The sequence below is a fragment of the Pleurodeles waltl genome, chromosome 6 (genome assembly GCF_031143425.1).
Source record: "Pleurodeles waltl isolate 20211129_DDA chromosome 6, aPleWal1.hap1.20221129, whole genome shotgun sequence".
Lineage (NCBI taxonomy): Eukaryota > Metazoa > Chordata > Amphibia > Caudata > Salamandridae > Pleurodeles > Pleurodeles waltl.
The window spans coordinates 1,427,699,676-1,427,712,595 of record NC_090445.1 but is presented as its reverse complement, the minus strand read 5'-3'; the positions used below and the strand labels follow the sequence as shown (position 1 = coordinate 1,427,712,595).

At 43.0% G+C, this 12,920-nt stretch overlaps 1 protein-coding gene across 7 annotated transcripts in view; it reads left to right on the top strand.

The window, feature by feature from the left end:
* KCNMA1 (potassium calcium-activated channel subfamily M alpha 1) overlaps nucleotides 1-12,920 on the top strand; it is a 1,226,483-nt gene that overhangs the window by 535,032 nt on the left and 678,531 nt on the right. For all 7 annotated transcript variants that reach the window (XM_069240804.1, XM_069240805.1, XM_069240803.1 and 4 more), the window contains exon 3: nucleotides 8,548-8,609. In XM_069240804.1, the coding sequence (XP_069096905.1) occupies nucleotides 8,548-8,609 (62 nt within the window). The remainder of the gene's footprint in view (nucleotides 1-8,547; nucleotides 8,610-12,920) is intronic.

The window sequence follows — 12,920 nt, the reverse complement described above, 5'->3', positions numbered from 1 at the left end:
AGCGACAAGGGAAAGAGGAGCAGCGGCAAACGGAGGAGGTAAGTTTTGTTTATTTTACTTTTTATGAAATGCCCCTCACGCGCCGCACCAGCTCCACCCCTTTAGAGGGCAGCGAGCCGTGACTACTACTAGACTTAGTCTGATTTACACTTCTTGTACAAATGGATACACAGAGATTCATTCATGTATTTTCAGACATCACTTAATACCATATTCCGCAGGATCAATCCCTGCTCAAGACTGGATGACTTTCGTATTTGCTCTTATTCATTACTTTTCTCCCTTTCCGTGTTTGACTCAGCACAGGAAGTAAAGTTTTAGACTTGTCTATTTCCAAAGCAGAATTGCATCTGAGAAAACAGAGCCACATTTAACCAACACTCGTTTGCTGTATTTTAGTGGAAGATACAACATCGATCTTAACAGACATTAGGCCCTACTATAAACAAGCATTGGCAATGCCAATCGGTCTTGCTTGTATGTGAAGGTAAGTGAGACCGATCAGCATTGCAACTACTTACCAGTATGCGAATTTATTTAACTGACAGAACCATTTATATATGAAACACAATTGATGAATATAATATAACTAGACTGGCTTGATGCAGATCAGAGGAAGTAGCTGTTTGATTGGTTAGTAAATTATGACAATGATAAATCATCACATGGACAGGACACATATTATGCATATTTCATTTTCTTGGAGAAATATGGTGTTATATAAAGAGAGAAGATTGGAAGTTCATAAATGCGTTCTAATAGGAAACAATGTGCTTTTATTGTATTTTGGAATGCATAGAGTGAGAGATTGCTTGATGTACTGCTACAAGCGAGTTCAATTAGATGGACCAAAGTAAGTTGAGGCACGCAAAAGTTGATTCAGGGCATGTAGGTTTCGGAGGAACTAGGAGGTTCTGACTGGAGAAGCTTATTTTGCGAGTGGAACGTAGTGAATGAGGGGTTGGCAGAGATACCTGGGTGAGGTATGATAGCTTTATATACCAATGTCAGTGTTGGACCTGACATCCTTGGAGTTCTTTTCCCCCAAGTTTTGGCCTTCAATCCTTCTGCTTTTGCTGACTTCGTTTTTGCTGGCCTCAGGACTCTACCCACTTTACCACTAATGATCAGTGCTAAAGTTCAGGTGCTTCCATGCAATTGACTTTTTTAATTTAAAAGTAAAGTAAAGTGGCACTGCCTGTACCCATGGACTGTAAATGAATTGCTACCAGAGAGCTTGCAGCACTGATTGTGCTACCCTTTTTAAATAACTCTTTTATACATGTATCAGGCCGGTCATTGTAGCCTGTTGTGTAGTTTTAAACTGCCATTTCAGCCTTGCAACATAAACCTTTTGCCAGGCCTAAACCTTCCTTTAAATTTACATGTCACCCCTAACGTAGGCCCTATACAGCCCATAGGGTGGGGTGCAGTCTATTTAAAATATTTGACAAGTACATTTAAGTTTTACATGTCCTGGTAGTGGAAAACACCTACATTGGTTTTTCACATGTGCTTGGCCTACTTCTCCCATAGGATAACATTGAGTTACCTTATTACATTTAATAAGTGATAACTTTTGTTTAGGAGCAAGCAGGAATGCTGAGTTTGTTCTCTAATGAATTGCAATTCAAAACCTTCTTTAATGGTAAAGTTGGTTTTAAGACTCAGCTCTGAAAATGGCACATTAAAACGTTATCATTCTCTTGTCCAACCATTTGTGCCTGCAGCCTGTATCATGGACCACATGGCTAGGTGTAGGTGGCAGTTGGTCTTTGTGTAGTACTCCCAGACAGTGAGACAAAGGGGGGATAGGTGTTGGCAGACTAGGCCATCTCGACTTGATAGGGGGGTGGAGTTATCATCTACCACATTTGCACATCACAAAGACTCTCACTTAGCCCACTAACAAAGGGCTTCACACTAGTCTTTTGTGTCCCAGACAAGCTGTGACCAGGGCAGGAAAGCAAGTAATTCCATACACCTCTGTAGGGTGATGCCTCTAGAAGCTTATCCTACTTCAAAGTGGGCACCAGTTGTGAGTTGTGGACCCTAAGACCCACCTCTCAGTGTATACTGAGCGCATGTAAGACTCAGAAGGATGGTTCTAATGCTCTGCTGCAAGAAAAACTGTTACACTGAGTGAGAAGGACTGGATCTACATCTTGAACCCAGGACAACCAGGGTGACTCTAATGGGTAGTTGGCTGCCCTCCTGATCAGAGCCTTAGGGACACAAAAAGGCTCCAACGTATTTGAACCCTGCTGTGAGTCCTAACTTCCCCTGCTGTGAGTCCTAACCTCCCGAGTTGTGGCCCTCCAGCCCTGGACCCTTGAAAGTGGGGCTTGAGATGATTTGCCAGTTCAGCTTTTGTCTTAATCAAATAAGGCCAAGCGATCTAGAGCCCCACAGTGCATCCCCGCACAGCTGCCAGCCTCAACAGAATTGTGTCAACTTAATCGCCAAGCTATACAAAGCCTCGCCAATCCTCGCCATCCAGCTGCCAGAATTCATCGGACCAGGCACACATTAGACCCGGAACAACTTAGCACAAAGACTCATTGCACAGCTTCACTAGAACTGATAAAGCATGACGTAAACTGATGCAGGACCTTGCATCATGACCCTCACCTCCCCTCGGAACTGATGGCTCGAAGCCTCACAAGGCAATGCCGCACAGACTGTGCTCCAAAGACATAACATACTGTCTATCAGACTCAGCTGGGTCCCTGTAGCTGGCCTGGGTTCCGTCACCAGATAACCGCAGCTGGTGCTTTGTGCTTTCAAGCACTATTTTTACATAAATCTTTAAACTTACATATCTACTGTTCTTCTAATTGAACTTTTAACATTTTTATCTCAAATAATGTATTACATTTCACTCTATGTTTCTAAATTGATGGGGGACTTTTCTTGTGTTGTATTTTCACTTATTTATATTTGTGTGCTACATAAATACTTTATACATTGCCTCTAAGTTAAGCTGACTTCCAAGCTGCAAGATGGTTATGAAAGGTTGATTTGGGATTTACTTGTGTTTCACCCTCACAAGAATTGTGGTTGCTGCTTGAGTAGGGTTTCACTCTCCTCAGCCAGTAACCCAATTTACTACAGTCAGCAATTCCAACAATGTTCTGTCTTTGACTGACAGTTGACTGGACTGGTGGTTGTAGGATGGAGTTAGATGAAGTAGAGATATGCTTGAAGAGTGAATACAGATTTTGTGTTGCAAAGTGCCTATATGTCTCCATTGGAGAGATGGAATACAGAAGGAGAGTGAAACATAAGCACGTTTGTTTAGGAAAAGTACCACAGATAAAGCATTGATCAACAGATTTTGTATTTGTTTTAAAAAGTGATACCCGGCTACTGTGGCTGTGGTTGTTATGAGTGATTCCTTCCATTTGATGGACCTAGGAAGCACAAGGAGGCTTGCGGATGATATAGCGGAGTCAGTGTCTGGGCAAATGAGACAGGTTTGGAATGGGAGGGTCTGTGGAGGTGGCAGGAAAATAGTTATTTTGTTGTAAACAAGTTCAAAATGAGGTTCAAAATACCACAGTGTTCATCCATGTGTGATGGTTGCTGGATGACTGAAAATGTTCTAAAGTGAAATAGCACCAGTCACAAAACTCACCCTCATGCTGATCAATTCATTGGTGTTTTACCTTTTATTTGTATGGCAAACTCTTGTCATTTGTCCCACTGCGGTCCTCCATGTAACTGCCATTGAGATTTTACCACTTCATAAACCACAGATCTAGCTAACATCTCCCTACCCACCAATCTCCCACAAACTCATCTCAATTAATTACTCTAAACTCACCTCGACCAAACACAAAACAAGTCCTGGAGCAGCCATCATGCACAAACTGACATGAGCCCACAAAGGACTTTTCAGTACATTTATACTCTCATGATTGTTCTTGTCTACATCTGTGAAGTCCCTCACCTTCCATGTTTGTAACATGACCTTAGGTGTCAACTAACCTTTATTGATGAATTAATTGCCCTCACAGGCTCCACATCTATGACACACAACAGTAACACATTTCTCCAAATCGTCCACATTCCTGATAGAAACCCTTCCCAACCTCATCAACAAACATGATCAAACCAATCAGACCACCAGCCTCCTCCCTGCATCAAGGCGACAATGGAGATCTCATCAAGGCATTTCTCTCTCCACTCTCAGCTACCAAAAAGACAACCCTTCTAAATCAGCCACACCAGCTTGCTATTCTCTTTTCAGTATTAACATTAATATATTGATTTTTCATTATCAATTTTGAGCAGATGACCATCTGCCATCAGGACTCATGCTGTGTATACCTTAGGTTGTGAAAGCTCCTGACACGCCTCTTCTTTTGTTAAATAATTCCTATCCATATTTCCTATACCCCCACCACCCCCCCACGAAGGCCATGTGTGGCCCACCATCTCAGTTTTTGTTTTGAATTGTGCACAGAAGCATTGATTCAGAAATTCAAATTTATTTCTGGACATTTTATAAATATTTTCTCCTTGTTTTGTGCATCAAAATCTTGCCCCTCATCTTTGGCTTTTTCTTCCATATTAAAATGTATTTCCACCTTGCTTGGGTCTAGGACTTTCAACCTCTACTTGAGACCTTGCTCTCCAGAGAGTTTGGCACTTTTTTGTTTCTATGGTGATTTTCTCTATCAGCCTCTTTTTTTTATTCTTTGCCCTCTCTAGTAATTAATTAGTTGTAATTAGAGCCTCGATTAGTCCTAGAGAATTTTCAGTCAAGATCATTCCTCCAGTTTACATTTCAAGGCCACATTCATGTTTTAAGACTAGACATTTCAAATACCTCTGCTGCCCAGAAGGATTTCTCTTTTGCTCAGAATTTGGGATATATAACTTTTTCAGATTTTTAACGGCTCTGATTGTTTTTCATCAGACAGTCTATTTATTGGACTGAGATGTTCTTCAAGTAGGACTGTATAATTTTTTTATTATATTCGCTTAATACAAAATTAAGAAATTCAAAAAGTCTATTTTTCACGGGAGCTGGCTCGAGCAGAAAATGTCTGTGAAGAGATATTTTATTCTTGAAGCAATACCCTTCACAGTAACTCATTTGACTTTTATACACAAGGGATTTTCAATTTCACCTACATTTCGTGAAAGCTTGCGAAACAAAATTTCACACACTGCTGATGAGAAGTCAAGCTAGTGGAGAACTATTGAATACTAAGTACTAAGGTGAGGGAGGAGGAAGCCTGACATATTGCTAAATATAAGATGATTGCAACTACAGGGCTTACCTATGCCTCGCATTACAGGGTGTTGCCTCACATATAAACTCTTAAGTGCTCCGCTCCAGGCATTGCAGCACGTTCTTGTACTGTGAAAGGCTTTTAGAATAAGGAATGCTTTGAGCCGAATGTTTGGTGTGACCTGGTTGAAATTGTCTTTGTATGCCTGGGATTTCAAGGTTCAGTGGTTGCCGAGAGCAGAGCTGTTGGGTGTGAATGTTTTTCTACACACCAGCACTTGGAAGCCCAGAGAAAATGGCTCTTTTGCCAGAGTACTTGACCTTAATAATTGCATTTGCTGCTTCCTCTGCTCTGCTTCTATCTACCCAAGCAGCGAGCTGTTGGGACAGATAAGCTTTCAGGATAAAGATGGCGAAAATGCGATTGAGAAATAAGCAGGATTTTTTATATGTCCTCTGGAAAAATAAGTAGGATCAGAAACAGTGCCGCTGTTTGTCGAGTGTTCGCTATCTTTTATGATCTCCGTGAAACTACACCTCCGCATACCCTATCCTCTTTTAACTGTCGACTGAGCCTCCTCTCACTTCACCCCGGAAGTCAAATCCTCAGATTGGTCTCGGGTAACCAGGTCCTCAAAATTGTCCTCCTTCAGCCAACTATAATTACAGTGGGGCAAAAAGCAGCGTGACAGTCCTGATACTCATGGCTACTAATCTCTTTTGTGATATATTGGATAAAGTAGCCCCTGTTGTACATTATTAGGATATTGTAAGTCCTGAGGGGAACTGTGACCATGTAGAGGAAGGAGGGCAAAGGCTGAGTTTCTTTATAAGGCCTTGGAACTCCGAGGTGACTTGCAACATCCTTTCAATGTAGAGCAGAGGATATTTTATTCTTATAATGTAAGGTCACACAATCACTCTTCCCACAAAACTTTACAATCCATGGGGTCTTGCTCCCTTACATGAAAGAGATGGTATGGGCCGGGCATGAAGGATAAAAGTGGAATTCGTAGTGCAAAATTAACCACACCAAAACATTTAATAATTCGTTGCAAAGTAATTTTAGCATCAATGTAATATAATTCAAATTTAAAAAAGACTGTAATGCAAAATGAGTCATAGCATGCAAACATAATCCACTATAGAGTGCAAAAATTATTATGTTGGTATTACATCTTAGTCCTGCTAATCACATTTTAGAAAAACAGATCGAAGAATGAAAAGCCAGTTCTTACTGTGTTGTCTGTAGTGGTGCGGTGTGACATGCCTTTCATCTTGGCTGCTGGCTCTGGCAGGAGGTCCTTCAACATCACGGCCCAACTGTAATCACTCATTTCTGTTGAATAGGGCGTAATTTTCTTTTTACAGGTGACTATGGTCGTCACAACTCCACTATAATAGGGAAATTAGAGACACGTTTTAGTAGGTGGCATGCAGACTCCCATATATTATAGTGATGTATGATTTGAGAACATCCCATGCACACTGCATTCCATCCATGTCAATACAAACCTTTAAAGGATGAATATGTAAGGAGTGTGAGCATGGGGAAACTTTATGGTATTGGACTTTGATGATTTCCCCCAATCATTTACAATTAGATATTTGTTGCCTTATAATTCTGTACTTCGACTCTGAGATAACAGCAGAGACATGTGGCTCGACTTTAACAACAGAAGAGCTTTTGAAAGGTGAAAAAACGTATTTTACATCAGAGATGCTACACAAATCTAAAAAAATGAACAATGGGACATATTTATGGCCCAGTTTGCGTCGCTTTTGCACCATGCATTGTGGTGCAAGAGCAAAGCATACCTAAAGTCGGATTTTTGAAGCCATGCAGAGTCACTTTGCATGGCTCTGGGAGGCTTCACAAATATGGAGTAAGGCAATGAAGCACAAATAGTTGTGTTGCCTTACTCTGCGCTAGGGAGGCATTGCATGGATTTTCCCACACAACTGCCATAGATTTTAATACATCCCCAGATGTACAAGAACTTGTAAACCAGGGGATGTGTCAAAATTGTATGCCTCCCCAGGGGAGGCATAACGAGGAGAAATATCTTCATTTCTGCTTATTTCTTCCTCTTTCCTTTTTCTATGTGTGCTGCAGGATGCATCACACCTAGTGATGCATCCTGCAGCACACATAGAAAGAGGAATGTGCATCCCAGGATTGTTTTAACGCAGGAAGGTGTCTCTTCCTGCACAGAAACAATCCTGCATGCAACAGAGGCACCCTTACACTGTGGATTTTCTAGTCAAGTGGCAGCTTCCTCAATGCGAACAGAAGAATGTCTAAGCGAGCAGTGGTAACCAATTGCAACCGCCCATGTTGAGAAATCTCATCGGGAGGTATTCTGGAGTAAGATTTTCCTCCCTTGTGCTCGCAAACCTAACATTAACGAGCGCAAGCAAGGAAAAAACTCTGCTCCACTGAGTTTTTCGGCACTCAGTGCTCTAAGCTGAGCGCAGAGTGGCAAAACCTCTGCAAACTCCATGGGCGGAGCGGAGTTCACCTCTTACCCCTACAATATTGCTTTAAAACAAACTGGGTCACCTACAGGAGTGGTTCCCAACCTGTATTCCGGGGACCCCTGGATGTCTGCAAAGTCTCCTCAGGGGGTCCACGACTGCTAGGAAAATTCAATAATATGAACAGATCAGGTCCCCAGCTTTCAGAACTGACTCTGTGAGGGTCCGCGGATTCCAATAATGATTCAGTGGGGGTCCCCAGGTTCCAGTATTGATAATGTGGGGCTCCGCAGAAGTCAAAAGGTTGGGAACTACTGACCTACAATATTTACGTGACAATTGTCTCAACTCTTGGTGCTCTAATGGTTCATGTTTAAAAAGTATTATTTTTAACAAGTGCTTCTGGGTGCACTGCTATAATGTGATTTAGTGCTGTTAAAGGTTCACATGTTAGGGAAATACACTGTCTTAAATTATGAAGGGGCTTGATCATATTGTAGGTGATTTGCATAGTAAATATTTTCAGAGCTCGGCTCGTGCCCGGGCTCTACAATTCGAGTCAGTCACTTGGCTCGGCTCTCCCTGTAAACGCTTTAGCTCGACCACCTCTAGTATTGTTCTGAAGTATGAATCAAATGTTTTGTGTTTAACGTGTCCACATTATATCTGTGCCACTGCTGATCTTTTTTAAAATGGGCTTTAGGGTAAAAAAAACAAACGAAAAAACTGACTTTCTTCATGAAAGAGTATAATCAGGGAACGATTTCATATTCCATTGTTATTAACAAGAAGGATAGCTAACTGTCTCTTCCTGTGTTTTCTTCCAGGTTGTCACAGTCTTCGCCCTCAGTATTGGTGCACTTGTAATATACTTCATAGATTCCTCAAAGTAAGTACTTACATTTATTTTCTTGGGGGGTTTTATGTCATAGAAGCAAGTAGTGTGTTGAAATAAAAAGAATACCTTCTCTGCTACAAGAGGTCACCCCTCACATATCAAACATAGCGTCCAGTGTGCAAGAAAAGATTCTGCTTGTTTTTTTATGAATGCAGGGATTGTATTCACAGTGAAAACCATTTTCTGAGAATCAAGCATGTCATGATGTTCGTCAGTGCTTAATTTGTGCTGGTGCTTTCAAGTGAAGGGCAGGGGTGTAGCTTTGTCCGTAAGATTGGGGGGGGAGGGGTGTGAGCTTCAGACTTCCCAAGAATCACGCTGGCCCATAATATTGAAACACAGTATACGACAAGGTGGCCCACAAGAACGGAAAGGGAGAGGAATGCAGATTGGTAGGTGCCCTAGGTGAGAGAAAGCACATTATTTTCTGAAATAAGAAACAATTTTGAAGTAGTCCCAAACAGACTGAGGGACAGAGTCTTTGTTCGTTTTTGTTTGTAAACTTCCTGATGAAATCCGAGATGACATCTCAACATACCCGACTGAAAGCCATGTACCCCCACACATTCTAGAATGATTGCTGCTGGTTATAGATAGGCAGGGCCGGACAGAGAGAACTGTGTTTTTCTCTACACCGAATGGCGCCATCAAAACCAGGTGTGCTGGTAGCCATCTCTTAAAGCACAGTTGCAGTGAGCCCCCATGCAGTATGCTTTTTATGTATCCAGTTACCCCCTGGACAGTTTCATCGGCAACATCTTCTGCTGGGCTGACCTTCTATGTGCGATAACTAGGGTTTTAAATTCAGCAGTAAGTCAAAATACAAGCTTGGTGCGGCCCTTCCTGAATACAAATACCTTCAATGGGCGCTGTAGCGGACAAATGGGGGCGTTGCTAGCAAGGCTCATCCACCAGGAACAGCAGCGATACCCTATCACGGAATTATGAACCGCCACTGGCACACTCCTTTAAACCGAATTAATGCGACACTGCGGAGGGCTGTATCAATCTGTGTCGTCCGTATCAGCAGAGGAAATCAGCTCCTTCCTTTTGGGGATGTCCTTACCCATGGTAACACAGCAGCAGGACTTGGAATGGGACCGCTCTGTCACTTTAATCAAAATACACAGACTTTGGTGCTCTTGCCACTGGCAAGACCCCTGGGCCAGACGGTCTTCCAGCTGAATTTAATAAAGCCTACGCACTGCTTGTAGCCACACACCCTCAAGCCCTGCACAATTAAGCTTTGCAGGCTGCATGTTTACCTGTCACACTCCACGAGGCACTGCTGGTGTCCCTGCCCAAACCAGATAAGGACCCTCCTGCACTTGGCTCCTACAGGCTGTTATCCTTTTTTAGCACAGACTAGAAGATATTAGCCAAAATGCTGGCAGATCGATCGGCCCCCTTGGTGCCCATACTTTACACCCGTATCAAAATGGGTTTGTTCCTACCCGTAACACCTCGTTCAACAAGCGGAGGCTTTCGACTATTGGAATACGCTCCCAACCTTTGGCCCCGCACAGGATGCCTGGTGTTGGATCTGTAAAAGGTGTTTGATTCCCTGAAGTGGACCCTTCTTTTCACAGTAATGGCACACTACGGGCTGGGATCACGTTTCCTCCAAATGTTCAAACTTCTCCATACCCTTCCTACCCCCAGAATAAAATTAGGTTGACTTTTTCTGACCCCATCCCAATCAACAGAGGCACCCAACAGGTTTGCCCACTGTTCCATTTACTCTTCTCACTGGCCAAAGAACTGCTGGCACTTGCTCTATGTAAGCAGAGTGGAGAATTGGGCATACCGCTGGATGAGGGTCTTCATTCAATTTCTCTATATGCAGATGACCTGCTCTATACCTCCGGGACATACATGTTATACCGGCTGCAGTGGCACAGATAGTTGACCAGTTTGCAGCAAAGTCAGGCCTTTACGTAAACTGGATCAAATTGTGCGTTTTCCCATTCACCAGTACAACACTTGAGCCTGTCTTCTGCCTTAACTGTGTACACCTAATCTGGCAATCCAGTACTTTCCAGTACTTTCCAGTACTTAGGTATCCGTATTTACCACACACCCACAGATCTCTTAGATGGTAACATAACAATGCTACTCAGCACTTAACTTCACAGCCTCAATGGGTGGCTAAGTGGTTGGCAGGATTAAACATTGCAAACACCGTAACAACCTCTCCAGCCTAGTTTTTCCTACCCTGCTGCACCTGTTCTATATCTGCGCGAAAACAGCAAGGCCTAGTCCCACCCTCCTGCAAGTAGCCTACCACTGCTACAGTGCACCTTTTTCCTCACAACTCCCACCACACCATAAGCCCCAGAACTCCCATTGCTCGGGACGCCAAGGAGGGATCATGTTACCTCATTGTCAGCACTAGCTGCGTGCCAAGCAGCGGGAATCCACACACTCGGAGACCTGTATTGCGACGTACCCTTCCCTTGAAGACCTGATTACTGAAGACGGCCTACCTCCTGAACAGTTCCTTTTATATAACTCACTCATTGCAGTACTGGGAGACCACTAGGGAGACATACAACAGGAATGTCAAAAACGCCTTACTGTCCAATACCTAAATGTCATGGGATCTAGGAGACACTTAAGAAGCTGGCTGGCAGACTCCTGGACACCCATACTGTAAAAAGTCACTTACATCACTGCGAGTACATTGGGAAACTAACCTAGGTCGCCCCTGCATGGACAAAGAATGGAACACCATATTAGAAAGCCCAACTCATAATCCATGCTACACCCACTTCCGGCTGATTCAATGTTACATTCTTCACAGATCATACCTCACTCCACAGAAAATTAATTGCTACCTTAACCGTGTGGGTGCTGCATGTCCCCGTTGAGGCTTATCTGTTGCAGATTTCCTACACATGTTCTGGAACTGCCCAGCCTTGCAATTATACTGGCAAGATAATACCATACACTAAGCGTCAAATTTACAAGGAATTGGCGCATGGCAGTGCTCCAAGCCTTTCTGCTGCACCTCCCAATGCCAATTTGAAAAAGCAGAAATACACCATATTAACAAGATGTGGTACATTACTCTATTTTCACCCTGCGCTGGCACACAAATTGTTGCCTAGCTCCAACAAAGACACACTTGCACCATGATCAGCACAGTTATTTTTGTGCCGTAAGGGACACCTTGCTGCACAAAAAACAATTCAGAGAGGCTTTTTACTCTTTCTATGTGTACTGCAGCACACATAGAAAGAGGAAACAGTGATGAGGAATAAATACATTTCTCTTCATTACGCCTGCCCTGGGCCAGCGTACAGTTTAGACGCATTCCCAGGATTACAGATTCTTGTAAATCTGGTGATACGTCAAAAACCATGGGTGTTCCATGGGAACACCCAACACAATGCCCATGGAATGCCTTCCTGATGCAGTGTAAGACAATGCAGGGACTTGCACTGCATTGCCTTACACCATATCTACAAGGCCATGCACTTGATTACCTCTAGATGGAAACCACCCACCCCTCCCCTCCTTGTTGGCGTGGAGAAATCCCTGTCACAGTGGACCCAGGTGGAGTATTTAACCTTATGTCGAGAGACACACTGGGACTGTGCAAATATCCTCTCTCCACCCACTGGGAAGCCATCCTTAGGGCTATCCAGGCTTCCAGTCAGCAAACAAAGAGTCCCCATACATGTACTAGAAGACACTTCCGACACAGGCCCACCAGCACCGTGAGGATAATGGTGCAAACCTCATGCCCCGCACCGACCACCTCACACTTGTCGGATTTCCATGAATATGACATAAATTAGAAAGGTGATAATTCTCAATTGGGAAAAATAAAGTTGTTTGTCATCTTGTTTCCCTTTACCTGTTGATGATGTCTTACCAGGAAGGAAAGTTTGGCATGTGTTAGTTTTAAAATACGGGCAATTTTAGCTATTAGATAAAAGATTTCACAACGGAAATACAAACGGACAAATAAAAAGACTGGCAAATGGCACATTTGGGTAAAATCCCAATCACTTCATGCTAAATGACTATGCCAACAAGAAACGTCAGAAAACTTTCGTAACTAAGTCAATTTTGTTTAGCTGATGAACTGCTAATATTTACTTTGAAACCTGTAAGTCAAAAAACAATCATTAAGGCCACATCACAGAACATGAAATGTATTTAAAATATCCTAGGATTTATCTGCAGCTCTTCCGGATCTAGAAACACTCTTCTGTGTCTGAGGGTGGCAGGCTTGCTGCTGAGAGCTTCATATTCGAGTGCTCTCAGCCCACCTTTTGTGAAACGCTTTAAGAT